General features: G+C 43.8%; 5 protein-coding genes across 9 annotated transcripts; 2 read left to right on the forward strand and 3 right to left on the reverse strand.

Moving 5' to 3' along the window:
* Window positions 1-865: 865 nt before the first annotated feature.
* LOC133845282 (BAG domain-containing protein Samui) lies at window positions 866-7,404 on the forward strand. Of its 5 annotated transcripts, none has more exons than XM_062279702.1 (4): window positions 868-2,047; window positions 5,157-5,265; window positions 5,380-6,574; window positions 6,641-7,404. In XM_062279702.1, exons 1-4 carry the CDS (start codon window positions 1,757-1,759, stop codon window positions 6,972-6,974), a joined length of 1,929 nt encoding a protein of 642 aa, XP_062135686.1. In that variant the 5' UTR covers window positions 868-1,756; the 3' UTR covers window positions 6,975-7,404. The 5 variants fall into 5 exon arrangements, with proteins under 5 accessions (XP_062135685.1, XP_062135686.1, XP_062135687.1 ...); XM_062279704.1 differs by lacking the exon at window positions 868-2,047 and adding an exon at window positions 4,552-4,736; XM_062279705.1 differs by lacking the exon at window positions 868-2,047 and adding an exon at window positions 4,811-4,829.
* LOC133845284 (drebrin-like protein) lies at window positions 7,128-10,716 on the reverse strand. Its single transcript, XM_062279706.1, has 5 exons — window positions 10,155-10,716; window positions 9,631-10,082; window positions 9,382-9,558; window positions 8,619-9,100; window positions 7,128-8,556 (listed from the first exon to the last, which is right to left on the reverse strand). The coding sequence occupies exons 1-5, from the start codon at window positions 10,407-10,409 to the stop codon at window positions 8,324-8,326; spliced, it is 1,599 nt and encodes a 532-aa protein (XP_062135690.1). The 5' UTR covers window positions 10,410-10,716; the 3' UTR covers window positions 7,128-8,323.
* Window positions 10,717-11,891: 1,175 nt separating this feature from the next.
* On the reverse strand, window positions 11,892-12,782 carry LOC133846230 (involucrin). Its single transcript, XM_062281054.1, has one exon. It carries the CDS (start codon window positions 12,754-12,756, stop codon window positions 12,010-12,012), a length of 747 nt encoding a protein of 248 aa, XP_062137038.1. The 5' UTR covers window positions 12,757-12,782; the 3' UTR covers window positions 11,892-12,009.
* Window positions 12,783-13,008: 226 nt separating this feature from the next.
* LOC133846228 (elongator complex protein 2) lies at window positions 13,009-15,845 on the reverse strand. The gene is made up of 6 exons (XM_062281052.1): window positions 15,631-15,845; window positions 14,806-15,568; window positions 14,189-14,746; window positions 13,827-14,130; window positions 13,249-13,761; window positions 13,009-13,188 (listed from the first exon to the last, which is right to left on the reverse strand). Exons 1-6 carry the CDS (start codon window positions 15,751-15,753, stop codon window positions 13,059-13,061), a joined length of 2,391 nt encoding a protein of 796 aa, XP_062137036.1. The 5' UTR covers window positions 15,754-15,845; the 3' UTR covers window positions 13,009-13,058.
* A 234-nt stretch (window positions 15,846-16,079) lies between these two features.
* On the forward strand, window positions 16,080-19,643 carry LOC133846229 (ARF GTPase-activating protein Git). Its single transcript, XM_062281053.1, has 9 exons — window positions 16,080-16,237; window positions 16,402-16,590; window positions 16,654-17,369; window positions 17,420-17,576; window positions 17,634-17,719; window positions 17,778-18,065; window positions 18,438-18,628; window positions 18,693-19,113; window positions 19,179-19,643. The coding sequence occupies exons 2-9, from the start codon at window positions 16,416-16,418 to the stop codon at window positions 19,380-19,382; spliced, it is 2,238 nt and encodes a 745-aa protein (XP_062137037.1). The 5' UTR covers window positions 16,080-16,237; window positions 16,402-16,415; the 3' UTR covers window positions 19,383-19,643.
* Window positions 19,644-19,768: the final 125 nt, after the last annotated feature.

The raw sequence follows: 19,768 nt of genomic DNA on the forward strand, positions 1-19,768 counted from the left end.
AAAATGTGTGTTGAAAACAGCTGCTCGAATTCAATTACATGTTCCGATTACAGCGAACAATGCCGCGCAACGGAAACTGTCACATTATCGATACACATGCCGATCGATAGAAACATCGATTGCGTTTAATGGCGGCCGCTTATCTTCCGCGTAGGTGTGCAACAACAACAACTACAACTCATGACGCAGTTGGCGCTCAATGTAGGTGGCGCTGTCAGCTTAATAGATATACACACATACATACATACATATATGTACATATGCATGTGTGTGTTCGCTCTGAGCTGCTTCCAGAAGCCATGCGACTGCCAACTCTGCTGGCTGTGGAATTTGGCACGCTCTGCGCTCGCCTCTCACGGCTCTCTTCTCGCACTGCTTTGGATACTCAGCTGATGAATGCTCTTGTTGTTGTTGCAGTTGTTATTTCCACCATTGGCTATTTATAAATCTGATGTGTATGAATCTTGGCGCTCAAGTGGCCCACGATCGCAGATCACAATGAGCTGACAACAACTCAGAGAGTCAAGAGATAGAGAGCGAAAGAGAGAGAGAGTTGTCTGACCATTGAGAAAGGCAGTGCAATTGACATTTTATTGGCACACAGTAACAAAAGCATTTACCATTTTAGGCCTTAACTGACAATGATTGAAGCGTCGCTAAGAAAGTTAACAGGCCGCGTGGCAGCTCAATGAGAGCACGACACGAAGAACGCGAGAGAGAAGAGCGAACGGGAGCTCGTTCTTACACGAGAGAGAGAGAGAGAGAGAGAGCTTTGAGGGGTCTGCGTCGACGCCAAAGGCAGCCCCATATAGCGAACGTACGTTGAAAGCGTTCGAACGTTTTGCGTTCAGTCAACGAGCAACTTTGGCAGTGAGCAGTGTGGACACAAGCGACGTAAATTAAGTAGCTGTCGACAATACAATACGGACTAGTGGACGACTAACTACGTGGTCGTGTCAGTGTGTCAATGTGAGTGTGTGTGCGTGCAGTGGCAATGTGCAAAAATAAAAATCTATAGGTGTTGTATATTTAAATTGAATCTATATAAATACAAAAGCATCCATATCGCACACACAAACGCAACCCGAAAGCGAGAGAGTGAGAGAGGCCGCTTTGAAAACGGCCAACGGAAATACGAAATAGCCAGTTGTTGTTGTTGTTGTTATTATTATTGTGGAGAGTGAGCAGCTGCTTGCCGTCGTCGTAGCTGCCGTAGAAAGTGTAACCAAAGAGTGACATCACGCCAGCAGTGGAAGACGAAGACGAATCGCAGCAATTAGCAGAGATTGTTTGGTGTTGTTGTTGTTGTTGTTGTTGTGTGGAAAAGTCAGTGGGGCGAATGCCAGTTAAAAGCTAAAAAGCAACAACATAAAAAAGCTAACCGCAGTTAGCTTGAAACAAAAGCGTGACACAAACGCGATAAATATCGCACATACGCAACACAACAGAAAATCGAAACGTATCGTAATCGGATCGACAACAGCCGGCTGTGCCAGTGTGCGTGCGTGTACGTGTAGTTGTGTGTGTGTGGAACGTACGAGAATCAACGGACAAAACCGCCGCCGTTGTCGCTCTCAAGGTGAACCTGCCTTTGCCTCTGGCCGACAAAAACATAGACAGCGCCAGCCACAAAACTCAAAGCATATTATTTCGAAATTAGTCGCAGCGTTTCGAGACGCAACGAGGGCAACGTAGACGTAGACGAACGGTTTGAAGAGACAGGACTCGCTTCGCTTCGCTTCTGGCAGCCAACAATATGAAGCCAACTGTGATAACAGCAAATCAGGCCAGTGGCGGCGGCAACCCTGGCAACGGCAACGGCTCGCCCGCTGGAGCCGGCATTAGCATACCCATCAATCGTGACTATGGCGGCAATATGCACAGCTCTTCGCCGCAGCAGCAGCAGAATTACCAGCATCCCCAGTACTACAACAACCAGCAACAGCAGCCAGCAACATATGGATCACCACGCCAGCATCCGCAGCAGCAGCAACAGCAGCCACTGCATCATCACCAGGTTCCCACAAATCAGCAGCAACATTTTCAGGTAAGACTAAAAATCGACGTCGCCAAGGTCGTAGACGAATATAGTATCGTGTATATTGGCGCCTGACAAGGTCGCTTTTATTGTTGTATCATTGTTAACGACAATTGCCTTCACCTCAAGACAGTGGCAATTTAATTCGTTCCTATGATGAAACGCTGGTTGTTTTTATTTATTTATTGTAGTGAATCCTTCAAAAGCTGGTTTTTCCCATACTCAATATGTGTACTATATAAATAAACAAGGCGCCGATGTTGCGTAAAAGTGAATTGCGTTCGACCCCCTGGAGCTCACATATACATATGTATTTGTGCGTGCATGTGTGTGTGTGTAGTCTCTCTCTCTCTTTCGCACTCGCACCTGCAATCAGCTGGTATGTAGTGCAGTTTCATCCCCTACGTAGAGTGTGTCAAGTATGTGTGCACACACTGTTGACCTACTCGGGTTGCCTGCTTGCAGTCAACGCTGCGTATGATTAATGTGCCACCACGTACGGAAATTTCCCACAAGCAGGCAGGCAGGCAGGCATTTCAAGAGCAAGTAAGAGTAAATGCTGATTGGCCACCTAATCTTATTGCTCGCCATGCGCCAAGTATCAAGTGTTTTATGAACAAGAACATTTTTTTGTTGTCTTGTGTTCTTTTTGTTCGTTATAAAAATATTCGACAATTTCTAGAATATACACGATGATAGACAAACGCGAATGCTCTGCCTAGCAGCTACACACAGAGATTCGCAGCGAGCGAGCGCGAGAGAGTTTATTAAAAAAAAAAAAAGCAAATACAAAAACAACAAAAATCACAGCGCTGAGCAAAATTGTGTTTCTCCGACTCTGTCGCAGCTGTGTCTGTTTGCTGTGTCGCTGTGTTGTAGGTGCACCAACTTACATACATACTCAAATGATGTACATACATATGTGTGGGTGTCTAAATGGCAATATACATACATACATATACATATGTATATTATGTACACACGTTGAATGCGTGTGGGCGGCAACAGTTGTTGCTCAACTTGTTGGGCAACGCAACGTGGCCGTGACGTTGTCTGCACGATCGTCATAATAAACGCATCGGATAGTGACTTAATCTAGTTAATCTCTATCTGTAAACATTTCTATGCAATTGTTGACTTTGAGAATTGCATATCCGATCTATTGTTTATATTATAGATCAGCACAGTGGAAGCATCTAGTCAATTTCCTTTTAAAATTGACATTCTAGAGAATTTCCATTTGATTTTATACTAGCTAGCACAGTTTTCTTTACTGGTATCCTATTTATATATTTAAATTGACTGCAGAGTTAACCAATTTACTATTTAAATATGTAAAACTTAGAAAATCTTATGTAACTATATTCAATTTTTTACTCTATTCATCGCTAAGATATTTACAATATTTACTTTTAGCAAATATTTTTACTTTAGGGCATCTTTTCTTTTATTCTAAATTCAGGAACTTTCTTTATATGTAGATGCGTATGTAGCTGTCCGAATCATTCACAAACAAATCTAGAATATTAAAGAATACTCTTGACTTCCGCAACATTTTAGTTTTGTTGATAATTTCGAAATATGTATTTAATTAATCCGGTTCCCTATTTAGAAACCAAACAGTATTCATTAATGAATGACTAGATCGAAGAGATTAGGCATTAAAAATACAGTAGACTCTCAGAAATTACAAATCTACGGAATTCGAATCTTCCCGATATGAAAATGAAATTTTTCGAAATAATTTGAATCAATTCTTATGCTTTGCTTTGCTTGCATAGTTGAAAAAATAGAATTTAAATTATTTTATTGGATTGTTTAGTAAGAAATCTTCTGGTTTCATCATTACGTACTTCCAGTATATAGTTGCATTATTAGATTGTTTATTTTACTGCTTGCTTATGATGTCATATTATTATTAAAAATTATTTATTTAATTATTTTTAAATAGGTTGGTTATTAATGATAACGATAATGCCAGCCAGCATTGACGTATCGAAAATATCGATTGCGACACTTTGATTTAAAAACTCTCCAGTCTCCACAAATGCTATCATCTATCGCCTGTCAAAAATCTTCAACCAGTTTCTATCGGAATCCTAGATAATGCTCTTCAAAGTTATCGATACTTTGACAGCTGAGCGAGCAATTGGTCAGCAATCTGAATAATTGAAAATCCTTATCAATCAATTGTTAGTGTTCAAAGAGTTGTTGTTAATGATAACGAATTTCTGTGTGTGTGTATTTTATTGGATTACGATAGCTCATAATTGCATTAAATTGTATTGCATTAAAAGGGTTTTTGGAATTTAATAGCGTATTACACATCATAAATTAAATATCACGGATAGAACAAGCAAAGGCATTAATTGTCCATTTCCACGCCAAGTCGAGCAACCCACGCTGAAGTTGCGAGAATAATCTAGTATAACTTCGGCACATCGTCGTGGGCGTTCGTTGGGTTTCACTGCTTCACTATAAAAGGCCCGACGTTAGCAGCCGGCCGCTCATTCACAAGAAAACAGTTGAACGGAGTGCGTCACGTCACGTCACGTCGCATCGCGTCTCGATCTCGTAAACGGAAATACAAGTAAAAAAAAAACAAGCAGAAAGAAATACAAAGCGCAAAAGAGAATTGTAAAACGTTCGTTGGCTGTCTCGCTGTTTACTGATAAAGCAAACAATTAACTTGAAATAGGTAATGAAAGGCAGGCCCATTTACTGTCAATTGAACTTTGCGTCCGTGCTGACGAACAGCTGTTAATTTCTACTACACACATTATTGCTAAAGGTGTGTTCAAGTGTCTGTGTATGTATGTGTGTGTATGTGCATTAAGTGCTCGTCTTGTCACGTTAGACAAGCGTCTATTTATACGTTGACGTCACTTGTTATTGCTGAAGCTGCAAATTGTTATTGTTTGTTATATATACAACACTCGACCTGAGGTTTATATGTGCGAGTATGTGTGTGTGACAACAAATATGGCTGCGATTGAGTGTGAATGAATCATGCACTTATTTATAAACAATTCGCCCACTGAGCTATGCCGCTCTTTTTTGTTTTTTGGTTTTATATCACTGTCGAATTTAATCTAATATTGTGATTTCGAATTTATAGCCGACCTTTGGATTCGAACCCGATATGGACATGGATATGGATAATATGTTTCCACGCTCGCGACTGGGGCGAATGCATCACGATCCCTTCGCTGGCTTTGGCGGCACACGTAAGCGGAATAGTTTCCACGATCCCCACCATATCCCTCTAAACAATCCCCAGCCGCACTTAATGCATGCCGATGCTGATGATGATTTTTCTCATTATTTCGACGATGCCGCAGACTTTGGATTCCCACAGATGTCGACAATGGGTCGCCGTGGTCGTATTCCCGGCGGTGGTGGCAACACTCACATGGACAACGATGATGATTTCTTCAATAGACTGCCATCGGAGTTCCGTCAGTATATACCAGCTGGCTTTGGTGCACGCCACCAGCCGCAGCAACAGGTGCATCCACAACAGCAACAGCAGCAGCCGCAGCAGCAGCAACATCATCCACAGCAGCAGTACTATCAGCAAGATTATCAGCAGCCCCAACAGCAGCAGCAGCCGCAGCCTCAGCAACATCCAGTTGTGCAGTCGCCTTCGAAGCGTCTGTGCGATGCGGCCATCCAAACGGAAGACCCAGCAGCCGGTCGCTCTGAGGTCGATTGTGCGCCAACTGTGAATCTAAACCAGCACGGACTGCGCAACACCATGGACATGGGTGTCAAGTCTGCCGCGGAGCAGGATCCAGCATTACGCTCGCACTCGGCCCCGCCGCCAGAGCAGCAGCAACTGAATCAACAGTACCAACAACAGCAGCATCCACATCCAAATCAACAACAGCAATTTGGCACACAGACAACGCCACCAGTGCAGCAGACAAACTATGGTGCAGGGCAGCAGCAGCAGCCGCCACAATTTCAGAGATCTTTCTATCCGCCACAGCAGCAGGCACATCCCCAACAGAAGCAACAAACTCCGCCGCCACCACAGACGCCTGGCGGCAGCTATGTGCGCACCATACCCATCTTTGTCGAGGGTCGCACGGAGCCCATCATCAATGCCCACAAGGAGATACCAAATCAGAACGCAGGCAATGCACAGCCCCAAGCACAGGCTTATGCCTCGGCATCAGCTCAGGCACAGTCGCAGCCACAGGCAGCCTACAATGCGCCCACTCAAGCGCAGCGTCCTGGTCCACTTAATACTCAGGCACAGCCAGAACAACAGCAGCAGCAACAACTGGGTGCAGAGGCCAATGCTGGTGTGCCGCCACAGACGCCACACACACAGGACTCGATCAAAAAGATACAGGACATACAGCGCGATGTGCTGGAGCTGATGGCCAAGGTGGAGCAATTCAAGGGCACACGCCAGGACAAGGAGTATGTGTATTTGGATGAGATGCTAACGCGTAATCTGCTTAAGTTGGACACCATCGATACCAATGGCAAGGACAGCATTCGGCTAGCCCGCAAAGAAGCCATCAAGTAAGTGAACTTTTTCTTGCTCAAAACTGCGTACTTTAACTAATGAGGACTCCTTTTTTTTTTTAGATGCATTCAGGCATCCGTCAATGTGCTGGACGCCAAGGCCGAGGAGAATGGCAGAGTTGCTTCTGGCACTCAGTCTTCCGACACAGTTGCTGTGGCCGCTGCCGAAACAGCCAGTCCAGAGGAAGCCGCGGAGACAGGAGCAGCTGTCGCAGAGCCAGCAACGCCACAACCGTTAGATGCTACCAAGATTCAAGAGCCCATCCCCCTGCCACCGCCGCCCAGCGTTGTGACAGACGCGACACCCAATGCCGATCAGCAACCGTCCACAGTTGAGGCCGATGGCGCCGCTAAGGTCGAGAGCGAGACCACAACGCTGACCGAGAAGTCCGAATGATGAACACAACAGCGCCTTTACAAGGCGACCGTTTCGAGGCAGCTACGCAACTCAACCAAATTGAAATATTAACGAGAAAATGGGAGCTACAAAGAATCTTGAATTTACTTATATAATACTTATACGGACAGCGACGACAAATTTTCGATTGAAGAAATGTGCGGCAAAGGGATAGAAGGAAGCATCATCAGAGATTGGATGTTGGTGAAGTAGCCGGAGGACTCTTTGCTAGTATTTGATTAGATACATAATAAACAATAAGTACAGTGTTAAAATCTCATGTGACATAACAAAACAACACATTTTACATACAACACACACTCACACGCATAAATAGAAACTCGCGATGCATATGTATGTACATTAGGCAATAAGTAATGATGTTAAACAAAAAAGAATTACATAAAAAATGAAGTGCCTGCAATTGCAATTGCAAATAATACTGAGAGAATGTTAAAGCATATTGCGAATACAGTTAACCGACTGGCTTATAAGTGCAGTTTTTATATATATATATTATATCGAGATAAAATCGGAGCCAGAGTATGATCTCATACAAAGCTACATCGAAAACGGGGCTCGGGATTCTTGGCAAAACATTGTTAACAATAAAAACAAAAGCAAACAACAACGAGGAGAAAGAAAAACACTTATGCATAATTATTTATGTTACTAATTATTAAAATAAATGTAGATATTGTTCACAATATATAATACACGTACAAAAAAAAACTGCTGCAATACTGCTTAGCATCATTTGTTTTGGAATTTATCAAGATTTTGCGACTTACACACTTAGGGACATTATAACATTATACATTTTATGAAAATACAAATACAAAATTGTGTGCATGTGCATTAAGAAATATTTCTGAAAAAGGACGCAACATTTTACATTTTTCGAAATCTATCTTATGGTTAACAATAAGATATATATAATATAATATGTTTAATAATCAGTATGAATGTAGATTGATAAAAATGGAAGGCAGCCATGTCATCCATCGAGTATTGACCATGGTTGCATGGGTGCATGTGTTATAGTCATTTCTAGGCAATTTGAAATCTTATTAGGTATGTGTATATAGTTTTAGTTAGTGTATGGATTGCATTATTGTTCAAGATATTACTGGGCAGCCATTTTATATTGTAACATATATATATGTAGGTAGATATATATTGTGTATTTAAGTAGTTCCGATATATGATCGTTAAAGTACAGCTATATAAGAGTTATGGCTGTTGTTATTGTTGTAGATATCTAGCAAAAAATTTATGATAGCTGCCATGCAGTTGGCGTATTAGATACGCTCCATGTTTTGCATTTTTGCCATCCATTGCAGTTCAGCTCAGTTAATGATTTCGACATAGTTTGCCGGAAAAAGTCCATAGGTTCCATCGGGACCCAGTCCCTGCCACCAGCCTTCATCGATTTGATCAATGTGCGTGATGACATCGCCTGGATCGAAAGTAATCTCTGATTCATCAGCAGCCTGATAGTCATACAAAGCGCGCGCACGCAATCCTAAGTCGCCCAAACTCTCCTGACATATGAAGTCATCCTCGTTGACCAAGTCCGTTACTACAACAATTAAAACTCAAATTAAATGCGGGTTTCTCTTAACTAAGTTGACATTAACTTACAAGTATTGCGCTCCAGTGTGCTCAGTCCTGATGTCTTTGTCGATTGCGATTGTTGCACAGTCACCGACACTTTGGTGCGCACCTCTTCCTCCTCCTCGTCCTTTTTGTAGACAGCCGTATCGGTTTCGTTCGAGGATGTCGTCTCATCGGGTGACTGTGATTGCAATGAATTTGATTTACTATGCGGCGACCGCTTGATCGTGGAGAACTGTTCGCTCTCATGAGCCAGCGGTAGATCCTCGGCTGGCTGTGTTTCCTCCTCGCTTATAGCTTCACTCGTAACAACAGCCGCAACCACCGGCGGCGTCTCCACAACGGGAGGCGCTTCAACTACAACTGGCGCTCGTACTGGCGATTTGTTGGGTGTAATGGATCTGGGGGGTGATGAGGCAACAGCGCCCTGAGACTCGCTGTTGTTGAACACATTGATGCGCTGTGCAATGGAATTCCGTGCTGGCTTCGCCGGCGGCTGTGTGTTAAGTCTGCAAAATACATAGTTAAAAGATTAGATACATTATACAATTATTTTTCTAGACCGAGTGACTGCAAATAGTCATTATGCAACAACAACTTTTACGAGTCTCTTGATAAGTGATTCAGACTTTTGTCAATAATTTCATGGAAGGGTTACCTATCTTGAGCTTATTCAATCATTTTAGTACTTAAAAAATTCCTAACAATCTACGTAAAAACAAAGAATGTTGTACCAATCTATTACTATGTGGTGAGTCAGTGACAAGAGTTCACTATTTTACGAACTTACTTCGATTGCAGCTGACCCTCGCTGGTGTGCTTGGTGAACATGGCTTTGGCAGCGCCCACCCGCGAACCAATCAACTCTCGTGCCTCCTGGTTCCGCGCCTGACGCATACGTTCCGCATCTGTTAGGTTGTTGGCAAAGTTAGCGGATGTTTTCTCTGGACTTAGTGGTTGTGGCGAGCTGCACATAAAACAAATTATTAATATGTTAATCCAATAGCAAGTTGGCTACAATTGCTCATCGAATATTTACGTTTTTATGGGTACATGGGCAGGTTGCAATTTTGTTGTGCTGATGACCAGTTTTTCACGTTCCTTATGCTCCTTCTCCTCGCGTGCACGCTGCTCTTGCTCCAGCTTCTGCAGCTCTAAGCGCTTTGCGTCTTTCTCGGCGGCCAGGCGACGCTTTTCCTCGGCCTCCTCCTTTTTCCAGAAATCCTGCATAACGCTCGCATTCAGCTCCTTAGTGGGAATGACCCGCGTATAATTCGTGCCAACCGGCGCCTTCTGCTCATCCACCATGCCGCGCGGTTCCTTAAAGCTGTACGCTGAGCTAACCGTACTTAGCTTCTTGAGCAGCCGTTCCAGATCGATGTCATCCTCGTTACGAGCATTAATCGTCAGGTGGGCACCCGAAAGCAATTTACTGACGTCATGAATATGATTCGCACAGGTGCCTTTGCGTAGCACAGGTGCGCCCTCGCCCTGTACATGGGATCCGTGGATAACGATCAGATAAGATAACGGTAAAGCAAAAGGAAAAATAAGTTGACTCACCTGCCAGTTCACCAACAAATATTTATTGAGACCCGTTTTGGGGTCTTCAATACGCACAAAGGCGTACATTATTTTGCCACTGTTCAAGTCTTCGCTCAGCTCTTCCACACCGCCGTCTCCCTTGGCCACAAGTTTCAGCTCATTCGATTGGCCCTCGTAGCCAAAGAGTGACCAATTCGTAGTGCTCTTGTCATCGAGAACATCCTTCCAGGCATCCACAATTTGTGTTCGGTGCTTCTCAAAGCTAATGGCCATTGTCTCTGGATTCGGGAAACTGTCGACGATAACTGTGTGGACTTGCGTCTCCTCTCTGTCGCGTCGCTGTCTATTCAAAGACTGCCAACGACCTTGAACAAAGCCGCTTAAGGCGAGAAATCGAAGATTATTAAGGTCTGCAGCGAAACTTTCACTCGCGCCCCTTTTAAAGTGTCGTCACTGAAGTCGAGATTTGAAGTAAGCCAACGCCCCGCTCTTTTTAATTTATTTTCTCTGTTGGCTGGAGTTTTTTTTAATTAAAAACGCACATCGGTTGCAGTGGCAGAAACATACACACATTCACATAAACTTTGTTGATATAATATCGATGTTAACGATAAGTTGCACTTTCGATAAACTTGCGCTTATCGATTATTCCGTTATTGAAGGAAATGCATTAAATACACCTCTGGTTTGAATTTGAATTGCAGTTGAGAGAGCTCCAAATAAATTGTTTTAGGTTTTTTATTACATATATTTACTTGCTACAAATAAAAACATTTTATGGTGCTCAGTTCAATGACTTTTTAGATAATATTTTCAACCAACAGTATTTCTTGTTGTTAGTATTAATAGAAAGTTGAACTATTGGCAAAATCTTGATTGAAAAGAAATTATTTATGCGCGTCACGGCATTAGAAACATATCAACCAAAAATAAGAAATTTAATAAAATATGCGACAATGACAGCATTCGAAAACTAAAAATTTGTTTAAATTTAATTTATTATTCATTAAGTAACTCCTCTTATTTCTGATTTGCAGGATATTAACTAATTCGTTCAGAAACGATACACTTGCGATTCTTGGGGGAACCCTCTTTCTTAAGCAATCATTCCACGTCTCTTGTGCGATCCTTTTACGATACTTCCTCGATTCGTACGTCAATCTTCCCTTACCTTCCAAAAGTATTAACTTTTGTAAAAGTATTTAAGAGCATTAACAGTTATCGACAAATGAAAATTATCAAATGCAAATTACCAAAAACAACAACAAAGTGGCAGCAAAATGAAAATAACATAACATAAAGCAAAAAAAAGTCAAATCAAGCAAATACTATGTACATAAAACAACAAGAACAACGAATATTAAAAGAATACAATACGATGAAAGTTATCAACTTTTGAGCGGAAACGGAAACAAATTTAGCGCCAAAGCAAAACTTTTGATAGGACTATGTAGCAAAAAAATAAATGAATGACCAAGATTGCAACAAATGGCCCAAATGCAATTCAATAGATCATTTGCATGATAGATTTGAATTACAGGGGATTATGCCCATCGCAGGCGGTTGAACAGCTTAGATCAGATTTAAGATACAACCAAGTGCCCAAAGATGCAACTCGAACAATGGACCAATGGACCACTACACCAAATCCGGTGGCGGTGACAGTCATGGCAATGTTAAACTCACTTGCCACACAAAAATTGCAGGCTAAGGTCAGCAATAGCGCGAGGCTACAACCAAAATGGAGTGCGCCTGTAAGTATGCAGTAGTTTTGTGTTTTTCTTTTATTATGGAGTTTTCTCAATTTTCAGCAAAAGTTTTCTACACCGGAAATTGCAAACTGCAGGTGTGGGCCGTCTGTCTTACGCCTCACTTAAAGAGCCAATTGCAGATGATGTGGCAGCATGTCGAAGTCCTGAGGGTTCGCAAGCTGCACTTTCTGTGGCTGCTGCTGGTGCTGGTTGGCCACCAGCTCCATTTCGATGTGATGTGGCTCAGGACGCTGAGGCTTGAACTCCACATCGACATAATGAGGACGCTCTTGAGGTTGTTCCTGATGAATATTCAGCTCGATATGGTGTGGCTTCTGTTCCTTCTGCTGCTGGTGAATTTCCACTTTGACTTTGGGCGATTCCTGCTCGCGCTGCTGCTGATGGAATTCCAACTCAACGTGTTGTGGCCTGTGGTGCTGCTGATGCTCGGCAACAATCTCCAACTCCAGATGTTGTGGCCTCTCCTGCTCGCGCTGCGGATGCTTGATCTCCAGCTCAACGTGTTGTGGTCTCTGCTGCTCCTGTTGTTGCTGCTTGATCTCCAGCTCAACGTGGTGTGGCTTCTGTTCTTCCTGCTGCTTGATCTCCAGCTCGACGTGATGAGGTCTCTGGTGCTCCTCATGGTGGGGCTTCTGCTCATCAACAAACTGCAGCTCTTCACGCTCCTGATGCTTAACGCCCAATGGACGCACCTCAGCCACAATGTGATCGTATTTGGATGGATCAAACTTGGGCGTGGCATCGACCACCACGGGCTTGCCGTAACGTGGAGTTTCGTTGCGGGCCAACGTCATGGCAACGCTGCTGCCCACCAAAGCAACCAAAGCTATCAAAATTGCGACCTTCATCTCTGTAGACTGTGAAGAAGACTATGATTTTCATTTGATGGCCATGCAACTTAAATAGTCGCAAAGAGAAGCTGTTGGGTTTTTTGTTGTGTGTGCCAATTTTCCCTATGGGTTAATTAGGCATCGATAAGTTGCGTTATCAGATACGCCACAGCCTGAAAACTGAAGCTGCCTGACAGCGAAACATGGCCAATTACATATGTGATTAGATAAGTTGCAGACAAAGAACACTGGCAGACATTGTAATTAAACGTTTACTTTTTGTTTTGTTTTGTTTTGGTTTCTCCCCTATTTATACAATTTTAATGCGTTGTCAGCGTAATGTCATAGATGCGCACCAAATGATCCTCTCCACAGCTGGCCAATTGCATATTGCCAGTTTGTTGACCCGGCCGGAATTGCAAACGCTTCACCGTCAAATGATGTGCCAAACTGTCAAAGTAGTAATAAATAGTCTGAGATTTGTAATTGCTACTAATTAACTTCACTTACTCTTTGTTTAAATCATAACTGAGCTGAAACTTGCCCTCACTGAACTTATAGATCTTAATGAGACCGCTCTCCATGCCAATGGCCAGCACATAGCTGTTATCTGTAAGACAGCTTTGAGCAAAGCTCACAGCGGTAATAGATTCATTTTTAAGTTCCAGCAAACCAGCCGCTTGCCAGCCATTCAGTGAGCTCTTCTCCGGTTGCTGCTGCTGCTCCTCCTGTTTCGTCCACAGCACCACTTTGCCATCGCGTGAGCTGGTCGCAAAATACTTGCCATCATGCGACCAATCACAGGCCCAAATAATTCTCGTATGCACACCATTTGTCTTGTCCGTGTTGGCCACCAACGCAAAACTACTGAGCGGCTCATTTGGCTGCTGCCGCTCGTACAACGACCAGCGACGATCGCGTGACACCGACAGCAAGTAACGCGCATCTGGCGAGAAGCGCAGCTGTGTCACCGTCAACTGATGTCCACTTAGCTTCTCCAGCTGCTTCCAGTTGGCTGTATTCCTGCAAAATAAAACCAACAATGTTCGGATTCTTCTAAATAGTCAACGAATCTTTGTGTGGCTTACCAAAGTATTATCTGTGCATGCTCAGCATTGCTTGCGCGACAAGTGGAGGCCAGCATTGTACCATCAGGTGTGGCAGCCAACGCGTAGAGTTCATAGCCATGTCCGTAGAGCTTTTGCAGCTCTGGCCACAATGTGTTTTGCATCAGCGTTTCTTCCTGCGGCGGCGTTTGCAACGTGATGGGCACAAAATAGTTATCTGGATACTCATCCTTGGCTTTGGCTGTTTTATCCTCTGGTGTTTCCACTGTATAGACCGCTTTGTTAGACAACCCCAGTGAGGGCACCGATGCGCCCTTGGGCAAAGCTACAATAAAAGGTAAAAATTACTAAACTGAAGGTATGCTTAAGTCATCGTCACTTACAATCCAACAGAGCATCGCCTGCCGCATCGTTCTCCAGCCGACAAATGTGTCTGAAGTTCTCGATGAAATTCGCAGGCGCTTGGAATGTGCGCACAATCTTCTCCTCGGCGCCACTGGCAAATCTGTAACGCGAGAGCAGGGCCAGCGTTTGCATGTCATAGCCATGCACCTGAGGACGCGCCAACTCATGCCACGTGGGCGTCTGTTCACCCTGAATCCAAGGCGCATGCAGACGTGTCGTTTGATCAGCCGACACAGTCATCAGATAGCTTCCATCGTGTTCCCAGGCCAAGTCACGCACTTGGCCATAATGGCCGCTGACAATCACATTCGAAGTCCAGCGTTGTGCGTGCTCCTCGCTCTGATTCCAGATGTGAAAGCCGCCCTGATAACTGTGACCCATAATTGAGCGACCATCGTGCGAGAACTTGCCGCCAAAGAAGCCCATAGAATTCCCACCAACCTCACCAACGCGCACCTGCTCCAACCACACGCCCTCCTCGGTGGGCGCCCAAACGATCAGCGTTTTATCAATGCAGGCGGAAAGTAGTCGAAGTTCTGAATATAAAAGAGTTAAAATTAACATTGTGTCATAGGATATATTTTACACTGCTTACCATTATTGACATTCTTGTGCCAGTGAACGCCATAGACCCAACCTTCGTGGCCATAGAGCACAGATTCCAGCGTGATTCCATACCACGATTCTTTGCTCAGTTGTATGATCTTCTCCTCGACACGAATTTCTCCAGTGTCTGTTTCGTTAAAATTGAGAATGTCGACAACATTCTCGCGCACCTGTTGCTCTGTACGTGGCGCAATGCGCCACAGGCGTATGAAGTTATCCTGCGATCCACTGGCCAGCAACAAATCATCGCCATCCTGGACAAAATCAAGACCACGCACCCAATCCTCGTGACCGCTCAGTGTATGTACCTTTTCAAACGCATCACTTGGGTGTTGCACCCACAGAGACACGGTCTCGTCATCCCCACTTGTTGCTAGTAGCGCCTTATCACTGTGGGGCAACAATGTGAGGCGCAACGAGAAAACGAAGCCTCCATTCAGTTCTACAGTTTGAATGCAGCTGATCTCATCATTCTGTTGCAAATGCCACAGTTTAATGCTGTTATCAGCGGCTGCAGTAGCCAGTAACCAAAGTTCCGTTGATAATCGTACGCCATCTACAGCATTGACGCCACTTGAATGTCCCTTGAGCACAATGCGCTTCTTAGCACCGGTGTCATCCAATTGCCATAAAACTGCATTGCCATCATCGCCGCCCGAAAGCAAATGTTGGTCATCCAGCCACTTGACGGTATTCACACGCTTCGTGTGCTCCACCAATGTGTACAGTATCTTGGCTGAATTGCCATTGTACTGCAATAATTAATTGAGTTTATAAACAAAATCACAAATATTGTTATTGTTGTGCGACTCACTCGTGGATTTAACACAACAACTGCATTACAACCGCCGTAGGCAATTAAACCACTTGGACCCCAATCGGCGCATTCTGTGGTGCGATTGCAGGCCACCGAAGTGTACAAATTTGTAATTTGCATGCTATTTTAATATTTATTTAATATAGTATTTATATATTCGCTTATTGTTGTTTTACACGTGTGTTCACTGAGCGTTCAATAACTGCAAAACTGCGGCGGCTCTCAGCTGTTAAGCAAACAGCTGTTGCGTCGGTGAAAGCGAGACAACTATATAGTTGTTTAACTGTATTGTCATACAACGCTGTACAAAAAATAAATACAAACTCAACAAATAAATTTTTGTATTTATGGCTTAAATTGTATGCTTAAGTGCAAAATTATTTTATTTGAGTAATTAAAAATTTAGTAACTATACATTAAATAATAATTTTAAGTGAAATTCCTTGTGCATAAACAACATCAATATTTAGTGGAGCAACGCGACAACTCTGCGCTGTTTATAAATAAACATTGTTTGTGTGTACACTTGTGCGGTGGAAAAAAATGAGCGCACTATTGTAAAGAAAAAAGTGCAGCAGAACGAGGCGATCGCGTTTAATTAAAAGTAATTTGCATAATTGATTCGATTGTAGCATTGCTCACAATTACACCTAAACGCACACACATAAGTGGCTACAAAGTTTGCTGACAGTTTTCTTAGTGCTCTGAGTCACTGCACATCATATTAATTTTGGTGTTTTTGTTTTTTTATCGCTATCTTGTGTCTAGGGAAAAATGCATGAATGTGTTTCGCCAGCAGCATAATCGAAGCGCATAAGAAGTTATTTATAGCGCCAGAGTTGGAGGCCACGCCCTCATCGACATTAGGTAGCAGCGGTAGACGTAAATCGGCCAACATAATGTCGCGCAGCAAGTCACGCCTGCAAACCGAAGTCTGCGGCGATTGTGGAGCAACGGGTGAGTGCGCAGAGGTGGATGGGTGATTGCAGCAACACTAATATTTATGTACTACACTAATAGATCCATCGTGGGCATCTATAAATCGCGGCATTCTGCTCTGCGCCGACTGCTGTTCGGTGCATCGCAGTTTGGGGCGTCATATATCTATTGTGAAGTCACTGCGCCAAGGCAACTGGGAGCCATCGGTGTTGAATTTTGTGAATTCTCTAAACGCGCACGGTGCCAACAGCGTCTGGGAGCATCATCTGCTCGACGGCGCCACGAATTCGTCTGGCGGTAAGCATGTGCCCCGCTGGCGCAAGCCAACACCAAAGGATGCACTGCATCCGACCAAGTCGGACTTCATCAAGGCCAAGCACGTGAATCTGAACTTTGTACTCAAGCCTAGCTTGCAAGACGACGATGACTCCAGTAGCGGCGGCGGTGGCAACAATCTGGAGCAGGAGCTAAGCCGGCAACTGCATGCTAGTGTCCGCACCAGCAATCTGGAAACTTCGTTGCGCTTTCTGGTGCAAGGGGCCGATCCCAATTATTATCACGAGGAGAAGTGTTCAACGCCCTTGCACATGGCTGCAAAGTTTGGACAGGCTTCGCAGATTGAAATGCTGCTCATCTATGGCGCCGATGTCAATGCATTGGACAGCAATGGCATGACGCCGCTGGAGTTGGCCAAGGCCAACAATCATAGTACCATAGCGGAGCGTCTGCTGGACGCCATGTATGATGTAACCGATAGACTTATTATGTTCATGGGTGGCAAGAAACCCGATCATGCCGTGAGTTTAATTTTAAATTGTTTAAAACTAAACTAATCATGCTTTTGTAGAGTGGTCGTCACTTAATTATACCGGAGACCAATGGCGCTGAGATTAGTGAGCAGCTGAAGATTGCGCGTGGCAAGCTCCAACTGGTGCCCAACAAAATGTTCGAAGAGCTCGTCATGGATCTCTACGACGAAGTCGATCGACGCGAATGCGAAGCCAGTGAGTCGAAAGCATTGTTAACTATTTACTTATATACTAATTTATTGTATTCAACAGTTTGGTCAACGAGCACACTGAATGCCGAACATGCTACGGTGCCATTTCTGCCGGCAAATCCATTTTTGAGCGCCACACGCAATCAGGTTTGACCTCGTCATGTCTAGCATACACTTTTTACTAATTAGCTTAATTCTTTGACAGGGTCGTCAGAAGCTGGCACGCTTCAATCGCGCTGAATTCGCCGGTCTGTTGACCGATGTGCTCATCGATGCGCTGCGTCGCCAGAACATGGCCAATCTGCGTCCGTTGGATGCCCCACCAATGCCCACACAATCGCTGCAACTGCTGCCGTATGGCAACAATTCGACCATGTACAGCAGCTCGTTTGAGCAGAGCGTGCATGATCCGAACCTGTCGGACGATGAGCCCATCTACGATCCGGTGGCCAGCGATGATGACTATGCGCCGGTGCCGCCAATGGCCCAGCAGGTAAACTTAATGCGCCAAAAGATACTCAAGCTGAACAATAGCTTTGGTTAGTCATAAGTTGCGATGCCACAAACCATCAAGTGTTCCAACTGGTCAATGTAGTGCCTAGCTCCAACTGCTCCTCTCCAAATATATAAACAAAACTATATGCGCCCAACCTCATTAGCAGTCGAACAAGTAGTAGATGAACCCCATTTAGTTGTAAGCTTTTCTAGTCGCAAAAAAACCAATCGAAATAAATGTAGAATTTGCTAATGTTTAAAGTGTAGTTTAAATGTATACGAAATGTTAAATTATAGTTTTTAGTTAATTGTTTTTAAGTTGATTTTTTATGATTTAATTATGATTTCATTTACTCTTTTGTTCACTCAGGCCATTGTTCATACGCCGCCGCGCAATGCGAACTCACAAAACGAAATGGAAACGCTGCGCAAGCAGATCAACGAATACAAATCCGAGATCAGTCAGCTGAAGAATGTGGTCCAGCAGCTGTCCAGCGAGAACTCGCAGCTCAAATCGAAGTTCAGCAGCGCCTCGAACAACAGCGTCTACGATGAGCCACTGTGAGATTGATTTATTTCTTTATCATTTACATTTTATAAGTTCTGTTTTTTTTTTTGTTGTTAGTCGCATTGATTTGAGCCTCAACAGTCCCGACTCGGAGCACGAGCCGCTTTCTTTGCCCGAGGGCAGCAACAACTCAGCTGTCACTGCAGCCGCAGCTGGGGGAGACAGCGCCTCGTCGAATGGTTCATCGACACAGTCGACCATTAAGCGACCCGCCAGCATGTATGAGCGACGTTTGGCATCCAATTTTGCCAAGGGCAACACCGATGTGCGCAACACAACGAGCATGTATCAAATGGCTGGCGATGGCAAGCCATTTGGTGAGGAGGTTAAAGTGCGGTCCGATTTGGTGACACGCTGCCTTAAGGAGCTCATTCAGGCCATGCATCCCACCTGCGAGGCGGAGAAGCAATCAATAGCGCCGCATGGCGAACGCATACGCAGCGCTGTGACTGATTTGATAGCACTCTATGCCAATCTGGTAAGTTAGAGGGGGAAGGTCGATCAATTGCATAGTCAAAAACATATTTCCTACAACCGCCACAGCCCCCGAATGCGAGTGAAACCACACGAGAGACTCTGAAGCAGCTAACACGCAAGAATATACTCATTCAGCACGAGTGTGAGAATCTGCAGAAATCAATTGAGGCGGATGACAAGCAGGCGATACAAACAAATACGTTGGAGGTGCGAGATTGCGCCTTTCACATAGCCAGTGCCATTAAGACGCTGGTGTTGCAGTTCTATTAACAATGTTTAGCACATAATTAACGATATACATATTACTAGTTATTAGTTTCAACCCGAAAGCATTTAAAGTTGAAAAAAGTATTAATCCCTCTGACACTAACACCAAGTGCTTCCTTCAATTGAATAACGAATTCAAAAATTTGTTTGCCAAATGAAGCAAATGTTTATTTTCAGTTTAATATTTGTATTAATAAATGTTTTACATAAAGCGATTTGTTCAATACATGTTCAATATAACACATATCGAAAGGAATTTATGTATATGTTTGTTTTAATTATTCTCATCTTTTTTATGTAGTTATACCAATTGTAAATTAGTTGAGCTTGTGTCAGTTTTGTTAAAATCGAAAGACAAGTGAGGAAGTGTGAAGTTGAATAAAGATACA

The sequence above is a fragment of the Drosophila sulfurigaster genome, chromosome 3, assembly GCF_023558435.1.
Source record: "Drosophila sulfurigaster albostrigata strain 15112-1811.04 chromosome 3, ASM2355843v2, whole genome shotgun sequence".
NCBI classification, from domain to species: Eukaryota; Metazoa; Arthropoda; class Insecta; order Diptera; family Drosophilidae; genus Drosophila; species Drosophila sulfurigaster.